We start from the raw sequence: 19,316 nt of genomic DNA, 5'->3' as shown, positions 1-19,316 counted from the left end.
ACATTATAATTACACACATTATAAGATTAACTAGAATCTGTGGTAAGATAATGCTGGCGTAACAAGCTCGCTGACCGCGCTTTCACTCACATACACCGGGCATTTAGCTAGCTAGCAGGAAGAGGGGAGTTGCAGGCCCTGGAGCTCTGTCAGGGCAGCGGCGTTTGGTAGTAGTCCACCAGCCCAAACGGTGACTTTGCGCGGGTATGAGGTGCTGTGGGCTGCAGCAGCCGTGCCGGAGCTCAATCGGGCTCACAGCAAGCCGGGGTCTGTGGAGGAAGGCAGGCCAGGCGGCGAGGCAGCAACACAGGCAGCACCAGCCTCTGAAGTCCGACACACAGTCGGACAAAATTTGCAATTAGACATAAATTTTCGTAAAACGGCCCATATTTGACCTCTAAGTAGTAAAAAAGTCTCAGAAGTGAATTTAATGGTAAAATAGCATAGGAACAATGTATACATTTTCTGAGATCTGCACGACCTAGATTCAGAAAACTACCTGATCTCAGGTCAGTTGTGTAGCCTATGCAAATGTTGGGGCGTGACCGTTCTCTTAATACACCCATGGGCTGACAAAGGTTCCGGTTTTTGGGAGGTTGACGTCAACTTCCAGCTTTGTTGGGATTCGCCCGTTTTCAGCGGCAGTTTCAAAATATGAAATTTTCATAGTAAAGGGGTGTCAATGGGATTTTGAGCTTCTATGTATGCCCTATTTACCCACCGAACTGTCGTTATTCAACTATGACAGGGTAAAATTGTTTTTTCATTCTATCACCCCTTTAAATAAAAACAATTTGTGCCCCCTTGGAAATCGCAAATGCCCCCTCTGTCACTGTAGCCTTGGCTAGCCTACTCTTCAGCCGGGTCTGGTACAATAACTGTGTAGCCAATAAAGCCTGATAACATAAAAACCGAAGTAGCACAAATGTTTCTTTTAATGGCATAAATCAGCACAAACGATTGAGACCATTTTGGTGAGATTTGGACACTGATAGGGGGCTGGGTGACGTCACGCATGTAACAAATAAAGCCTGATAACGTAAAAATCGAAGTAGCACAAATGTTTCTTTTAATGGCACAAACATAGCACAAACGATTGAGACCATTTTGGGGAGATTTGGACAAGTATGGGGGGCTGAGTGATGTCACTGGTACTTACAACGTGCCACCTGCCGATGGGGCAGCATCAGGTGGGGGACACTTAAACATCGAACCACCAACCTTCCAATTGGTAGTCACACTACTACTACTGCACTACAGTAGTCAGTGACAGGATGCAAAGTATGAAGAATCTTGCAGGAGTTTACAAGCAGAAACATCAGCACAAATTTAACAAATGTGTGCGGGTGAACTTTTCAACACGATCGTGATCTCAAAGAGCTCTACTTACATGTTTGTGTGTGTGTGTGTGTGTGTTCTGTAACCATGGTGAGCTTTCTACCAGGTCAAAAAGACTGAGGTCAGCCTTAATGATATCCTCGTTAGGATGAGAGCGAGGGTCTTGAATTAGGAGTCATTGAGACTAGTTTCTTTTCATGCCATGCTCAGTGATTGAAACAATGAAGTGTCTCAGGGTTTCTGTTGTGTGTACAGCAGTCTTGTGTAAGTATCTTCATCAGTGCCATGTGAAAAACCAAGCCCAGCTCCTTATTACCTTATTTGTGTTCTTCAAGTGGTTATCCTTCACATTCTCGCTCATTGTTTTCAGTTTAAAATGTGCTGATTCAAGTGATGAATGATTCAAGTTTCGGGTTTAAAATCCAAGTTGAGTACCCTCAACTTGAATTTTAGTTGTTGAAGGATCCTTGTTCAAACAATGTGTAAAATAATGGCATTTTGTGATGGACAACCTTTATTGACTGAATTCAAAGTCTAGGCCAGATGAATGGGACGAAGTGGGCTGCAGGACTTTCACAAAATGAATCTAAAATATATTTAATTGTGGCACGTATATAAAAACAGCGTAGAAATTGCATTAATGGATTTGTGGCCACTGACAGATTATCATCTTATCAAGTTTTTATGTCACATCTAGCTGACATGGAGAACATTATTACATGATCAGAGTCCTGGTGAAGACAGTCATCTGGGGGACACACCATGGGGTGACAGTGTTGCTCTGTGGCTGCTGGATGTGTAAGTAAGCTGTTTGATAAAAGGCAGAGATGGGAGTAAGTCACACATGGGCAAATCACAAGCAAGTCTTAACCTTCAAGTCTAGCAAGTCCAAGTCATTTTTTGTGACAATCAAGCAAGTCAAGTCAAGACATAGCTTTGGTCAAACAAGTCACAAGTCAACTCATACAAAAGTTTTCATTTTTTAAACAAGCTAAAGACAGTGGTTATGAACTGCTGGAGTTTTATTTGCATTTTTTTCCTACTCAATATTCAAAAGACCCTCGTCCAAGCAACATACATCTGAACAGTTTAAGGCCAATGAAGTGATATAATATAGAGAAATTACACAATTTTCTTTGAGTTAGTATGCAAATAATCAGATAACCTTACTTAATTGTGTTTAATGTCATCACATATTATTTTCTCAAGGAGCCGTCTCTATATGCTATGTGTGGTGAATATGTGGTGGGTGAAAGACAACCACCCGTCATCTCACTGGAGCCCAGCCTGAGTTGGCAATAGAGGTGTAACGCGATATGAAACCGAAATCGCGACACTCAGATCCACAAACCTGTGTGAGTGAGAAGACAGAATCGCGACCCTTTTGTTGGGTAAATTTAGCTAACTGTAAAGACGGCTAAACGCAAAGGGGAGGGGGGGTAACAGCTAATGAAGGTGTAACCATGAATGGCCGCTGTTCTGACTCGGGTGCCTGGGTCTGTTTCCGACGGTTCAGTAAACTGCCGTTAGCGTCCTTAGCACCAGAGTTAAGTGCTGACTGGGTTTGGATTGCTGTAATGATAGTGGCTGGCTGCTAGCTGGCTAGGGGCTGACTGTGGATGTGTCCCCGGGCCGGGTCTGTTGTCAGCTCCCATCCCGACTGAAGCCTTGCAGCGCCGAGAGAGTGAGGCAGACAGACAGGGGTGTGCTAGCTGGCTAAATTACCATTAGATTGACTAATCTAATGGTAATTAGATTAGATCAGTTAACGTTACTGATGAATTTGTGGGTTAGCCCAGAGTTGTTAACCATGGTCAAAACAATCATACTAAAAATAACTGAGCGTGTTGAACAATGTCGTAATCTTATGTTACCCACCAAGAATTAGTTAACGTTATAGACCAAGCATTAGCATTAACTACAAGCAACCATCACCTTTATAGTAGGCTAACCTTAAAGCAACACCAAAGCACTTTTCCTCTTCGGTCCCCCTACAGGTTGGAAGCGGAATTGCCCGTTATGTTACCATTACCATTACCATTATTCTCATGTCTCATTTTTTTTAAACATTATCGATCGATATTGAAATAAGTCAATATCAATAAATAAGGTCTCTGTTGTATTACTGTGTTGCAAAGTGGCATGTAATCAATGACAAAACGATGCCATGTGGCAGAAAAAAAAAGTTGTATTACATTTACGGAGTATAACTTTCCTCCGTAAAGTTAACTCCTTCTCAATATCAGAGGGGAAAATATATATTTATTAGGGCTGTCAAACGATACATTTTTTTAATTGCAATTAATCGCTGAATTTCTATATTTAATCGCAATTAATCGCATGTTTTATCACATGATTAAAATTCTATTATTTTGCATTTCAGAACTGTTTTTAAGTATATATTAACAATGGAAAGCAATTCTTACCAGTGTATCTTGATTGGGAATCAAATTAATGCAAATTAAGTTACTTTATGAACTTGACTTTAAGATATGTATTTGTTTATTATTTATTTACTGTAAACAAAAGAAGAAAAAAGAAAAAAAAGAAGGGTACTAAACAACAGTCAACAACTTGTTTATTGTTAAGGCCATGGTCAAAATTAAAGATTTAATAATAATTTAATAACTATAACAATAACTTATTTCACCAGTAAATTGCTGTTGAACGACAAAAACAACCACCAGATGGGAAAAGGGTATTTTACAATTACTGTGAATGCACCACGAGGCTACCTGTTTTAAGTGAACGCACCGTCTGTGTTGTTTAATTCCAACAACGGCAGCTGCTGCGCTGCAGAGCAGACTGTTACGTCCCGGTGTTGGAATCCTCTACAGTGAAATACAGTCACACTTTACACTGTTTAACGTTAGCTGTCAGCATTTTAACCGTGTTTAATCCAGCTGCTAGCTAAAGGTAGACTAACGTTACATGCTGTCAGGTGTAGTGTAAAGTCAGGCACCGAAATGAGGCACCGAAATTTTCGTTCTTATTCGGTCTTGTTACTACCGTTTAGGTTGGCACGTTTCGGTACCCTAGCCTATTTCCCAGAGTCAATATAGTGTGCAGTAACTTCTAAATAATTTGGATTACTCACTGACGTCCAGTGATTACCGGTTGATGAGACAGCGTTTGCACTTTGGTTTCAATAACAGGTCGGCGAGTAGCACTCTCCAAAATAATGCTTTGCCTGAGCCCACTAGCATCAACCTGAGTCACGTTAACTGTACTATGCTTAGCTCGTAGGTGGTAGCTCAAGCTTGACGTGCTTCGGTGATATTTTAATTCGGTTTTACACAATGTGCATATGGCTTTCGACTTGTCTACAAACCGTCCGGGAGTTTTGGAAAATAAAAAGCGCCATTCAGAATTGTGTTGCTGCTGCATTTCTCCATCATGCAACCAGCAGCAGGAGGATATGTTACGAGGAAGTATGGCAGCGTGATGATAAGTAAAGGTGCGGCAAAGGGTCAAAATATTAGCCTGTTAGGCATGACGTGAAGCAGAGTGAAGTGAAAATAAATTAATAAATGGCGGCATGCAATTAATGCGATTAAAAGAAATGCACGAGTTATGCTCGGCCCTTAATCGCGTTGCAATTAACGCGTTAATGCTGACAGCCCTAATATTTATTAAGCAAAAAGTCAAGTCATTTCAAGTCATTTGACTCAAGTCTTAGTCAAGTCTCAAGTCATAAATATCAAGTCAAAGTCAAGTCTTTTATGAATGTTTATCAAGCAAGTCCTAAGTCCTAAAATTTGCGACTCGAGTCTGACTCGAGTCAAGTCATGTGACTCGAGTCCCCCATGTCTGATAAAAGGTTAGCCATAGCAACTTGTGATTGTTATGTTTCTGCCTCATATTGGCCAGGAATCTAATAATGCAGCTTTAAGGCTATCTACATTACCACGTTTTGCTTTAAAAATTAATATTTTTTGCAATGTTTACGCATCGCGTCCACACTACTGCAGCGTTTCCAAGCCCCTAAAACGGAGACATTTGAACACTCCGGGGTTGCTTTGTAGTCTTGACGGACACAAAAGGAGACTTTTGGAAACAACCAGAGGTGGAAAAAGTACTGGGGGTGGGGGCAATCTCTCCCATGTAGAGAAAATAGGACAAGGGGTCATAAATCCAAAACTATTTTTGTTTTTAATTAAAGACAAATCTATACAAGGGTATAAAATCTATACAAATGTATACACATGTAATAACAACATAACCCATGTCACACGTTATTTAAGACCCTTAGAAAGATATAATGTGCAATTTTAGTTTGGACCATCCCATAAAATGTTTTCAAACAATCAATTGAAAGTAAAAGTACCATACATTGTTAGTTCTGAGGGCCATCCTACTTTTCTTCACAAACAAACAGTTATAATGCAAATCAAGGCCAAATCACGTGTTTTTCGCCATAAATGGGTTAGACCCATAGACTGTTAATTATAGTATCTCACAAAAGTGAGTACACCCCTCACATTTTAGTAAATATTTAATTATATCTTTTAATGGGACAACACTGAAGAAATTACACTTTGCTACAATGTAAAGTATTAAGTGTACAGCTTGTATAACAGTGTCAGTGTGCTTTCCCCTCAAAATAACTCAACACACAGCCATTAATGTCTAAACTGCTAGCAACTAAAGTCAGTCCACCCCTATGTTAAATTCCCATAGAGGCAGGAAGATGTTTATTATAAAGGCCAGTTATTTCATGGATCCAGGATACTATGCATCCTGATAAAGTTCCCTTGGCCTTTAGAATTAAAATAGCCCCCCCACATCATCACATACCCTTCACCATACCTAGAGATTGGCATGGGGTACTTTCCATAAAATCATCTCTCAATGCAAATCAAACCAGCTATTAGGCTAACCGACATAAAACCATGCCAATCTCTAGGTATGGTGAAGGGTATGTGATGATGTGGGGGGGGGATTTTTAATTCCAAAGGCCAAGGGAGATGCATAGTAACCCTGAATCCATGTAATAACTAGCTTTAAAAATAAAAATCTGCCTGCCTCTATGGAAATTTACTATAGGGTGGACTGACTTTAGTTGCCAGCGTTTAGACGAAGTAATCAATGTGTAGTTATTTAGTAACAGACATTTACACTGTTAACAAGCTATATACTAATACTTTACATTGGGCAAAAGTGTAATTGCTTCAGTGTTGTCCCGATAAAAGATATAATGAAATAGTTACTAAAATATGAGGGGTGTACTCACTTTTGTGAGATACTGTATATTAATATAAACAGACCCTAATGTTCACAGCCCAGACTATAGCAGCTAGCTTCTACACACCTAAGTAGCCCATATGAGCTAATTAGATGTATGTGAATTAATTTAGCCAGTCTCCTACGTACGTTGCCCTGGCAGGAGTGGGTAATTCATTTTCCCAAGGGGCCACATGAGAAACAGGGACTGTTGTGGAGGGTCGGACCAATAGGCTAAACTTAATTCTGCTCAATATTAATTTTATGTCAGGCGACACGTTCTCAAACGTCTCTTTTTTTCTCTGGGAATATTAGCGCAGCAGAGTCCACCAAAACTCCCCTTCAGAAAATGGCTTACTGTTTTGGCGACTTTGTAGTTTGTCACAAAGCTGGTCCTGACTGCTGCATCCCTGGATGCCTTGTTGCTTTTGCAGCATAATTATCTAGCCAAGCTTCAGATGTCGGTGGGCATTCTGCATCAGTCAAGTCATTTTTGAGGGATAACAGCTCATTTACGTCCATGCTCATGTCCATGATAACAGCTCATTTACGTCCATGCTCCCACTCAGTTCCAGGTCCGACGGTGCAGTTCTTCTTCTACTTCTTTTTAATTGCGACTTACAACCAGAGAAGAAGAAGCTGCATACGTTGGTTCGTGCAAAATAAAGAATGCTGCTGCATTCAGGGTGCATTACAGTCTATGGTCTGGTGTAGTCCAATGGTGTAGTCATTCAGGGCTCGATGTTTTTTCTTCCTTTCGTCTTTTGTTTTTTTTTACTCAGTAACGGATGGGATTTATAATGTAGCGAAATACAATCCTTCACTCCAAATGTAATCAAGTACATTTTAAAATACCGATTTTAAAAACTACTTTAAAAATACAAAATACACAAAAAAACTACTCAATACAATAACGTGAGTAAATGTATTTCGTTACTTTCCACCTCTGGAAACAACGACTCATATCAGCCAGTCTTATCAGTTAGGTAACTTTCATACCTTTCAGTAACAGTTCCACCTCGTAGTTGCTCCAAGCTAATAAATCCCTGCTCTTAATTTTCACCATCGTTATTTCTCCAAAGTATTTTCTGTATTTTCAACTTATACATCCATGATTTTCAACCGCAGATAGACAATCTGCCCCCTGTTTACACCAAAATGCATGTGCACTACACTGTCCAGTGTGTGTGAATGTGTGTCATGTGATATGTGTTGTCAGACTTGTTGATATGGACGGAGATTCGTTCGGCTACTGGAGCTAAAACCCCTGTGTACAGAGATAGTTTTTGTCTCAATACACCGCTGTAAAATGGAAACGTAGTAGTGTAGATGTAGCCTAAGTATTAGTGCCAAAGCAGCTGCTTAATCAGTGTCAATGATCAGCTGGCTGTTAACCGATGTCATTGGTCTGTAATGCTAATCACTTGGAACATTGTTCCAAGTGATTAGCCATTCAACTACTTAATTATTCCATGCATGCGTTTCAAAGCAGACTGCAAAAAGAACTAGCACCATGTTTGTTCTATTTTGTCTAAATCTTTGGTACAAACGAATCATTGCTGTGATCAAAAAGAACAGTCTCTGACTGACTAAATGACTGATTTGGGTTTGGCTACTTATTCACGTTGCATTGAGGCCCTTTCACATCACCTTCCATGTAAATGTGTATTGAATCTTCTGTCTGGTCAGGAAGAAAATGGGTATTTCTGCAGCAGCTAAAATTAAATATTTACCATTGCAATTCATGTTTTGCTTGTCTGGTTGCCTTTCATTATACATGATTCAACCAGTAGACTAGTCTTTATCCACACTAAAGTAACGTTTGGTTAACAAGATTAATGTCTGATGTAGAAGGGTGCAACAGAAAACGAGACTCTTATCAAAAAGCTTCACCCTAATTAGTGGATGGTGAACTGTAGTAGTGATAGAATAATCAAGCCAGTTAATGCCATTTTGAGATAATGGGCACTGGCCAATGCCTGTGCTCACAGGGTCTTAACAAAAAGGGTCTGCAGACACATCTGCAGGCAGCCGTGTCAGTATGGCTGCTATAGAACCAAGTTTGCATTAATCCTTGTGTCAATTTCTCCATCCTACCGGCCAGACCTCAGCGTCATGGTAGCTAGCCTTCAACAAGCTTACAGGGCTCGAAAAACTATTGTATGGACCTCCCCAGCCGCCACTTCTTCTCCTGACGGGTAAAACATCTAGCAGCTTTCAGGGTGACCTGGTAGCTCACCTGGTAGAGTGTACCAAGGCTTTGTCCTTACCGCAGCGACCCAGGGTTCAATTCCTACCTGCTCTCTCTCCCAAGAATCTGATAAAGAAACATTTATGAGATTTTTCATGTGGGACAACACATTCTCACACCCAACTCGTAAAATAAGGACGTTCGGTCAGGAGCCTTTCTCGTTCTTATTTTACGTTAAAAGTCTCCTTTAGCGTCTCATGTAAACATGCTTGGTCGCCACTACTGCGTTAAAAGTCTCCTTTAGCGTCTCATGTAAACGTGCTTGGTCGCCACTATTGCCGTCCCTTTTTCGTCCCTTTTGACGCGCTTGGTCGGGACGGGTGAAGCGCGACAATAACGGAATCGCGGAGGTTGGGTTTAGGAGAAAAACAACGGGGAAAGGACGCCTCAAAAGCCAGGAAACACACGCCGGAGACGGGGAAACAAAACGCCACACGCTGGGGGGGGGAACCCGAGTCTCCTGAGTGAAAGTCCGGTGTTTTACCCATCCACCACCCCAACCACTGTCCTTCCGCAGCAATTTCCCCTTACATACCACGCGCTAAATCTCATCCAACTGCGGCTCTCCCCAGTACGTTACACAAATACGCCGAAGGGTGCCTTCTTCGTCGCATCAGATGCTGAAGGACACTGCCCAAACGTTTTTTTTCCGAGTTCGGAATGAGAACGGGTTGTGTGGGATGGTTGTGGGACAGTAAGCAAGTGTAACCGTGAAGCCTTTTAGGGGCAGTCCACACGTCAAAGGAGCAGTTTGAAAATGTTGTTTTTCCTAAGCGTTTTTAAAACTATGCTACAAGTTATAGCTACAACTAAGCAGAGACAATGCAGAAAATAACAGTGTTAAATAAATGTAGATTTAAGTTCAGCAATTTTGTGTCTCATTTGTTATTACTGCTAAATTGTTGTATGTATGTTAGGCTTCATCCCAGCAAAGTACAGTACATCCGTTGAGCCAGACTAGGTAAACTGGAACTTTACGTAACCGTGTAGATCCCTAAGGGCCCGTTCACATTGTATGCGTCATGCGCTGCACTCACCGCTAGGTTGTTCTATTCCCAACTATATTTGTTGTGCTTGCCACCGGGCGCAGCGCAAATTTACGTCATAGCTCTGGGAGATCGCTGACGGCCAAAATCAACCTCTCGTCCATGTTCCATTTGTGGATCCACGTGTATTGGGCGTTTACTTTTTTCTGTTTTTTTCAGACACCTGAATGCACGTCACAGTGCACCGCGGCAGCTCTCGCGCGTGCCGCGGTCAAAGTTGAACCATGTTGAATTTTGACCGCGGCATGAGCAAGAGCTCGTTCTTGCGCGCGCGAGCCACTGACAATAATGGGTTTCATAGCGCAGCGCTGCCGTTTGCGCGTACAATGTGAATGGCCCTTAAGAGACAAAACTTCTTACCAGTTTGGTAGTAGGGACATCTACTTGACCACAATCAAATCTAATTGAAGGCTACCTAAAATAAATTAAATTATATATTTTATTTACTATTACTTTCATTTCTTGTACCACTCCAGTCATTTGCACTTGTGCTGCTCGGCCCTGACAGAAGCACACAGAGTGCACTGCACTGGCATTCCTCACTTGCACTTCTCTATCCTTGTCTTGTTCACCCTGTCTCTCTCTGACTCTTGTCAAGGTCAAGGTAACTTTATTGTCCCCAAGGGGCAATTATTTTTACAGCCAGCAGACACACATAAGACAAGACAAACAAAAATACAGCAAAACATGAAATACCCACAGTATCTAAACCTCTCTTTTTATTCTTTCTGCAGCTGTTTGAGATCACAGTGCCGATCACCCAAGGCACCAAGCCGGTGACCGTCAGTGTGGCCAACCACACCCAGTGCAGCTGTCTGTCCAAACTGGACGTCTACAAACAAGTTCACAGCATCATCAGGAGATCCCTGTCTGAGTAAGTGTTCATTGTCACTGCATCATTCTGTCTCTGTGGACCAGGAACCATTCATACATAGAGCTTAAAGTGCTCATATTAAGCTTTTTGGCTTTTTCCCTTTCCTTTATTGTGTTATATATCTTTTTTGTGCACATTATAGGTTTACAAAGTGAAAAAGCCCAAAGTCCACCCCAAAGGGACTTACCATCTCCAACAGAAAACACTGTTCACCAACTGCTCCAAACAGGTCTATTGTAGACCAGCCTTTACTTCCGTGACGAACGTGCGTTACTTTGTAACACACGTTACAATGCTCACCTAGCTACTAGCGTCCTCACCTAGGTACTACATGCCTCACTCTGTAGCTAAAACAGAGCGTTCAACACAGGGTGAAAGGAGGAGCTGCAGCAATGTGCAGTACAACAAAAATATAGTGTTTTCTGAAAATTAAACCACATAAACCTATTCTGGTACAACCTCTAAATACAATTATGAACCTGAAAATGAGCATAATATGAGCGCTTTAAGTAATGCACTGCAATGTGTTTGCGGAGAAGCGTAGTTTGTGTCCTGGCAGAAGTTAAGGGGAACACAAAATTTCACCCAGGAAACCGGTGTTCGTGTCCCTGGAGTGTGTATATATATATATATATATATATATATATATATATATATATATATATATATATATATATATATATATATATATATATATATATATATATACTTCCAGTGGTGAGTGGTGGGTGCTGTGTGCTCTCCAGAGCGTGCCCCGTGACGTTGGTGTGATGACCATGTGGTAGGCCTCCTCCAGAGTCCAACAAACAATTGAGTCCAATCCTTACTGAGAGAGAGAGAAGCAGGTGTGAGGAGCAAGCAAGCAGGCAGGCAGGCAGGCAGGCAGGCAGGCAGGCAGGCACACGAACGAGCAAGGCAGGCTGCAACATGAGACAAACACAGAAAAATAGTTGCAGCTACACAAGCAAAAAACACCAGGAACACAGAAAATACAGGGAGCTAGGATGCCACTATACCACACTAGTAGACTGTACAATCTGGCGACGAGTGGATCACAGAGCCAGCCTTAAATACTGCAGGAGGTTGATTAGGGAATGAGCTTCACCTGGAGCCATCTGCCAGCTAAGCCACGTCCACAGCAATCCGCACAGGAGGGAGAACATGAGTGAAAAACAAACAAAACTAGAACTGCAAGCAGTTATGACGGGGCCCAAGCCTCCGACCCCGCACGCCCGGGGAGCTGCGGCAGTCGCCCCCGATGACCCGGGAAGCTGCGCCAATGCGGGACCTGAAGCATTACGTGGGGGGGGGGGCAAACGTTGGTGAATATCAATAGGTTTGATGCACAAGGTCTGCTGTACTCTGCCGTTGCAAATGTAGTGGTTAACAGTTCATCTCCATGCATATACAGACTACCTTTAACAATTCTCTACTATAAACAAATTTCTTAACCCCCCTGACCACAGGGGACAGCAGAGAGAAATGAGAGGGTGACTGAGAGGGTGGAGGGGGGTAGGCAGGTGTGGTGGTTGAAAGAGCAGGGGAGGTGGTCAGGTTGTTGTAAATGGTGTCATAGGCGCCGATTGATGTTTTCCTCCGTGGGTGCTCACAGGCGCACGTCGTTTAAAAAAAAAAAAAATGCCACCGACATAACCAATCACACTATGACAGACTCTCGCACCAACTGCAATGTTTAATTGCACGGTATCAGCGTATACGAATGGTGTTGATTTTGGATTGAAAAAGTGGAAGAAAAGAGTTACATTTGTCCACTGTGAAGGTTGTAGAAACTTTGTCAGGTGGGTTAAGAAGTTTCTTTATTGTAGAACACCAGGGGAGCACGCGAAAGTGAAAAGCAAAACCTAACGGTAGGAGGTAAACATTGGTAAATATTGAGAAGTGTGAGCTGCAAGGTCTTTGATACATTCCCATTGCAAATATTCCATTAATATTGATTAACAGGGCAAAACACTTATATGTTGATTATAGCGCCCACTTATGGCCGATCTTTGCCAAATTTGGTACAAATCATCAGAGCGGCATGCCGAACGAGCAACACATCTACAGTTCTATATATTTTGAGTCATCCAGTGGAAATATAAACATATTGAACATTATAACTCATAATGGACAAACTATTAACATTTCTTACACACAGTGTATCAATCTTGGATGTAACAGTATGGATAAATTTCACAAAGACCCGAAAAACTCTGGACTTCTAGGCTGGATGCAAAACCTTCTGTAAGGGCTAGAAAGACAAAGAAAACACCAGCAGAAAGGGGCAACTGTTATCTTTTAGCTCCAAAAGACCCTACGCTTCGACTATTTATGATTATGAAGTTATAAAGTTCTTATTAAGAAGTGCCGTTTGGCGTTGCATACAACAAGCTCGACCTCAGATGGGAATAAAAGGCCCAAACTTGTATATGTTGACTATAGCACCCCTATGCGCATTTCACCTTTTGTGGATTGCTTCCTCATTTTGTGTTGTTATGTTTTCCTGCTTCCATTGCTTCATTTCCGCTTTAATTCCTTTTATAAGTTTAAATTAGTGTTTAAATCCATGTTATTTCATTTCATTCTTTAACTAATATATGATATGTGTGGCTACTTTTCAAATCCATTACTTTTTCGGTCCACTACCACGTTTATTATGGTTTCCTGTTGGTTTTGTTTGTCATGTTTTGCATTTCTATGTACTGTTGTGGTTTCCATTTCTTTCTTTTACCCTGTGTCCATTACTTTTCAAGTGGCTGTCCTCCATTCGTGTTGTGTAATTGGGTTGGTCCATTGGTCCCATTTTTCCATTGCCTCCGTATGGCCTATTTCCTCCATTTGTATCAGATGGCTCCATTCATAGAGCTCTCCTTTTTCTGCACCCCTGTGTCCTTTTGGATTTCCTGGGTGTTGTCCGTTACTCTGGGGCCAATCATTATATTTCTTTCCATACTTTTATGGTTTTATGGAACTCAGTTCGTTCGTTCAGATCGGTCCACGGTCTAGTGATCGTTCCACGTGGTGCGTTGTTCTGTCTCGTTGTCCGGGTCTCTCGATCCACTGGGTCCTTTGGTCCAGTCCATGGTTCCACTTCCATTGTTGGTTATGGTGTGTGTGTTTCTGTCTACATCTGCTCCTCCTATATATATATATATTAATTATTATCTATAATTATATATATATATATATATATAATATATATATACATATATACATATATATATATATACATATATATATACATATATATATATATAATTTTTTTTTTTTTTTTTTTTTTTTTTATCTGGCAGGTTTAGAATGGGGATGATTTGTAATGAGTATATATATATATATATATATATATATAAAACATACACATATATATACATATATACATATATATAATAAGTCCAGTTCAGACCAAAGATTTGCGACGAGATGAGTTGAAACTTGCAACTACTTGCAACACGTCCGTCTGCAGTGTTCTAAAACCTGCCAGTTCACACCAATGCGACGAGACACTGTATCATCTCCATAGCAGAAACTCTTTGTACTTCCGTCCTAACTTCCGACTTCCAGGCTTTTTGTAGCTAAATATTAGGGCTGTCAATCGATTAAAAAAATTTAACTAATTAATCGCACAATTTGCTGTAATTAATCGCGATTAATCGCTTTTTTTAAAATGAGACTGAAGCTTGTAGTAATGGATATTTAAATGCTAAATCACTTAACTTTGCAAATATGAAGAAAAAACAAACAAGGAAATGTTCTGCTAAGTTCAGAATGTTTAATATCTTTCAGAACAACAGCAGCAACAATTTGGCTTATTTAGTCCTGCTGAAGGCTGCTGAAACGGCTAGAAACTGTCCGACTTGAGAGCAGATTTTTGTCACCACCCCCAATATTAGCCACATACCTAATATACCATTTTCTGAATAATATACAAATATATATATAGAATATAAATTACAATCTAGGCAGTACTTAATATCATAAATATTATAACATACATAGTGTTTAATCTGAATGACTAAGCAAAGCACATATATCTAAACACAGAAATGCACATCAATATCAATATCAATGTTACACATTAAACCAGTAACCCAAAACCACAAAAGGTGTATGTTGGCCTAAAGTGAAAACAGTGAGTGTAGTTTTAGATAGCGACGCTGTGGACAGCAATCCATTACCAATGTAAAGCGATTGACTACATTTTCGCCCCTTCCAGCACGGGAAACCAGGAAGTAGCTTGTGTGACAGTGAGACGCACCAATTTCAAACATTTACTGGAATATAGTCACGGATACAATCGAGTCGACAACGTTAAACATCAGACTGCAAATAAGGTTTTATCAGCGTGACCAACGTAACAGTTATCAAGCAAACAAATCGCACGTACATATCGGCAGCACAGCGTAGAGCAACAGACAAACAAACTTAAACCGCAGCTCAATGTAGCGAAACAGCAGCTTACCGGGTGCGCATCTCTCCTGACGAGACAACATGTCGGAACTAGTACTCGGTCCCGTTTATAGCCCGTGCTCATTCATTTCTGGATTCTAACACATCGTCTTTTTTTCTTTTTGGGATCCTACTGGTCCATGTTTCAACTTTTGACTGGACGGTACTTCAATCAGGTAAGCCCCTCCCAATTATTAACCTGCGGTACATTGCTGTTGAACACCCGTGGACGTAGTGAATGCTACAAATACAGAGTAGCGCCGCCTGCTCTTATGGAGACGTATTACGTTTCTCAGCCGCCACATGAAGTACACAAACACAGCTGCGTTAATTTCGTTAATTTTTTTATAACGAGTTAAATATTAAAAAATTAACGCAAAAATTAACGCGTTAATTTTGACAGCCCTACTAAATATATAATTTGTTTTGTCTTAATATGAATGTAGATAACGTTAGTGATAGTGAGCTGCTTGCTACAAGTACATTTCCTTATGATGATTCGGCAAAAACCCGTTTTATTTCTCTTTGTCCGTGTCTCTTCAGTCACTCTCTAGCGAGCTCGCTCCGCCGTACATGCTCGCGGGTGCACATTGAGCCTCCGTTAACAGTATGTAACAGTGTAACAGTTTGTACCAGAACATGTCTTTGGTAGTAGATAAAGTCACTTTTTAGAACATTAAAAAAGTAAAAGTTTTAAAGTATTAAAATAGGGGCAACCTCTCATTAACCCAATAGAGTGTGCGCCCCATGTAGACTGAGTCCTTGGCAGCGGTGGGGGGTTCGAATACGACCCGCTGCCCTTTACTGTATGGCCGTCCGGACCCAAAGGCGTCGGTTTCTTCTGAGCTGTGTGTGTGTGTGTTCCTATTGGCACACAGGCGCAAAGATTGTTTGAATCTATTGTTGCAGATGTTGCTTCCTGCGCTGTGTGTATACAGGGGGTGTCACTTTAGGAAACACTCACATCTTGATTAACTTCACAGAGCCATGCCATGTGTGTATGTTCCTAAAGTGAATACCAAGCTGAAGTATGACCTCTCCATAATACCCGCTGACAGTCAGGATCCCATGAGGAAGTGGTTCATGGTGTATTTTCTGGCATGTGTCCCTTATATTTGGTGTGCATGTTTTAGTCTAATAATTAACAGTAATGTGTAGTTGACATTGCTGCCAACAATGGGCCCTTTTCACAGAAGCCATGTTGACATGTCATTGCAGGTCAAACACCTGTGTAATAATCCCGATAATGACGGCCCTGTTCCAATTAGGTTGGCCAGGGCCCTGGTATGAGCTAGCATGCAGGCGCTGCTCACTGGGATGGCTGAAACAGAATGGGACCATCATTAATGGGATGGATTTCACATGTGTTTGCCCTGCTATGACATGTCAACCTGGCCTATTGGCCGCACATTATTTTCAGCACAAAAGCTGTGTTGGAAACCGTTCCCTATCACAGAAACAGTGCACTATATAGTGTTCTCAGCAGTTAATTTCATTCACCATATAGTCCACTATAAAAAAAAAACACAAGGCACAGCTAATTTGAGTGTACATACGGTGTACCTCATAAATAGACAACATTAAACAGCTCCATTTAGGCTTCTTGCACTGTTTTTGCATTTTGCACGTTTGTACGGTCAATGTTTCTTTATGTATCTTCATGTTCTTATATGTATTTTATGTAATTTGAGCCTGCCCTGTCAAAAACAAATTTCTGTCACTCGTGACAAAGTTTTTCTTATTTTATCTACCCTACATTTTTCTCCCGTATCCCACAATGCAACGCATCGTGTTTTCCCAGAGGAGAAGTAGAAGCACCCGCGAAAACTGGCTTTTCGTTTTCTATATTAAAACTATATAGGAATTAGTGAGTGAGTGTTTCCAACACAGCTAAAGAGTGTTGTCAGTAGGTGGACTCTGCTGAGGATGTCCCTTGTCTCCTTTGAGTCTTAATGGACAAAATGTGTAGCTCGGGAGGGGAGAGGATCCAGTTAGGTGACCTCAGGATTGGTTCTGTGCTTCATCGAATCATGGAGTACTGCTGGCTTCATTGACCTCTGAACATCAGCAGGCACCTGGGCTAGGGTGACCAGACATGGAATGGAAGAGAGACAGACCATCATAACACTTAAGAATGTTGGTCTTTATTACAGAGAAATTGCGAGAAAGTTAAAGTGTCAATGAGTACAGTATTCTTCACCATCAAAAGGCACTTAGAAACTGGGGGAAACTCTGACAGGAAGAGGTCTGGCAGACCCAAAGCCACAATAGAATCAGAAGACACGTTTCTGAGAGTCAACAGCTTGCGTCATAGGCAGCTCACCGGAAAACAGCTTCAAGCACAGCTTAATAGTGGTCATAATAAGCAAGTCTCAGTTTCAACTGTAAAGAGAAGACTTCGGGCTGCAGGTTTGATAGGTCGAGTTGCAGCAAGAAAGACATTGCTAAGACGTCAGAAATGAAATGAACTGTCCTTAAGTTTATTTTAAATTAAATGACCACAGGTCATAAACCTGAAATACAACAAACAAATAATGACAATATATTATTCAAATATACCATGTAAATATATTATTCAAATAATAATAATAATAATAATAATAATCATGTAAATAATGAAATAAAAGAAGCCTGCAACACCATCAAAATGTGGTAAAACTGGCTTAAAACAACATTGACTGCATCACCCAGAATGCCTAGCGCCAGAGGAGCATGCGCACAGTGAATCTGCCGTCACTGGTTGCTATGGATGCCGTCACAGAACACAGAACCCATGACACCATGTGCCTCGTCCAAAGGATTCACACACGCACAATTGCAACATAACGCGGCGCTCCACCATGGATCACCGAACCAAACCACCGCCATCACCACCGCCACCTGAAACCAGCAGAGTGCTCCGAACAATCAGCACAACGCAAACGGCTAATGATAGCCTAATGCATCCGGATCGCTGAGCAACCGCACCTTGCGAGCTACAAGTTACTCTCGGCCAACTAACACTGACACAGTGAAGTAAACGTTCAGTGCTCAAACATATAAGTGACTTAAACATTATTACTAGACTGCGTGAGTAGTTAGCAGTTACATACCAACGAGCTGTGTGCTCTGATGATGGTCTGGGTGAAATGATTACAAGGTGCCAAGTTTCTAATGAAGCTGCGCATTCGCACATAACGTAACATATCTGGGCAACTAAGAAACTTAAAGAAATCACTCGTTCCCATTTAAATTGAACACATCAGACCCATTTGCTTCTCTTTTATTTTTTTGCTTTATCCTTTTTTCTTGAGTGAGTTAAAGGTCTCAACAATGAAAGCAAAATGTTGGCTATTTCTTGAAAAAATATTCACCAATAATTTGTTTTCATGATGATTGCATTACTTACCAAAACGTACAGTTCAGTTATTATTTCTGGAAAATATGAAATAAAAATCTCATTCTGATTGCTGTATAGGCTACTTCCCAATCACTCACTGCTACTTACTACAGGTCACAGTTTCCTGAAAAGACAATTTATATCGAAGCAGGACTCAATTTTCTTAGGAAAATATTCACCAAAATTCAATGAAATTAGTTTTTCTCATTCTGATTGCTGTAGTACTTCCCAATCACTCACTGCTACTTACTATAGGTCCCGGTTTCCTGAAAAGACAATTTATATCGAAGCAGGACTCAATTTTCTTTGAAACATATTCACCAACATTAAATAAAATTTGCTTTTCTCATTCTGATTGCTGTAGTACTTCCCAATCACTCACTGCTACTTACTACAGGTCCCGGTTTCCTGAAAAGACAATTTATATCGAAGCAGGACTCAATTTTCTTTGAAACATATTCACCAACATTAAATAAAATTTGTTTTTCTCATTCTGATTGCTGTAGTACTTCCCAATCACTCACTGCTACTTACTACAGGTCCCGGTTTCCTGAAAAGACAATTTATATCGAAGCAGGACTCAATTTTCTTTGAAACATATTCACCAACATTAAATAAAATTAGTTTTTCTCATTCTGATTGCTGTAGTACTTCCCAATCACTCACTGCTACTTACTACAGGTCCCGGTTTCCTGAAAAGACAATTTACATGGAAGCAGACTCAATTTTCTCTGAAAAATATGACCACGGTCACGTGTG

At 40.9% G+C, this 19,316-nt stretch overlaps 1 protein-coding gene across 1 annotated transcript in view; it reads left to right on the top strand.

Moving 5' to 3' along the window:
- The window catches only part of vegfc (vascular endothelial growth factor c), a 146,188-nt gene that overhangs the window by 76,747 nt on the left and 50,125 nt on the right, over positions 1–19,316 (top strand). Inside the window, exon 4 of the mRNA XM_039810919.1 lies at positions 10,593–10,732. Coding sequence (XP_039666853.1) covers positions 10,593–10,732 — 140 coding nt within the window. The remainder of the gene's footprint in view (positions 1–10,592; positions 10,733–19,316) is intronic.

The sequence above is a fragment of the Perca fluviatilis genome, chromosome 1 (genome assembly GCF_010015445.1).
Source record: "Perca fluviatilis chromosome 1, GENO_Pfluv_1.0, whole genome shotgun sequence".
NCBI classification, from domain to species: domain Eukaryota; kingdom Metazoa; phylum Chordata; class Actinopteri; order Perciformes; family Percidae; genus Perca; species Perca fluviatilis.
The sequence above is the reverse complement of the archived record's forward strand: the minus strand, read 5'-3'. Positions and strand labels throughout refer to the sequence as shown.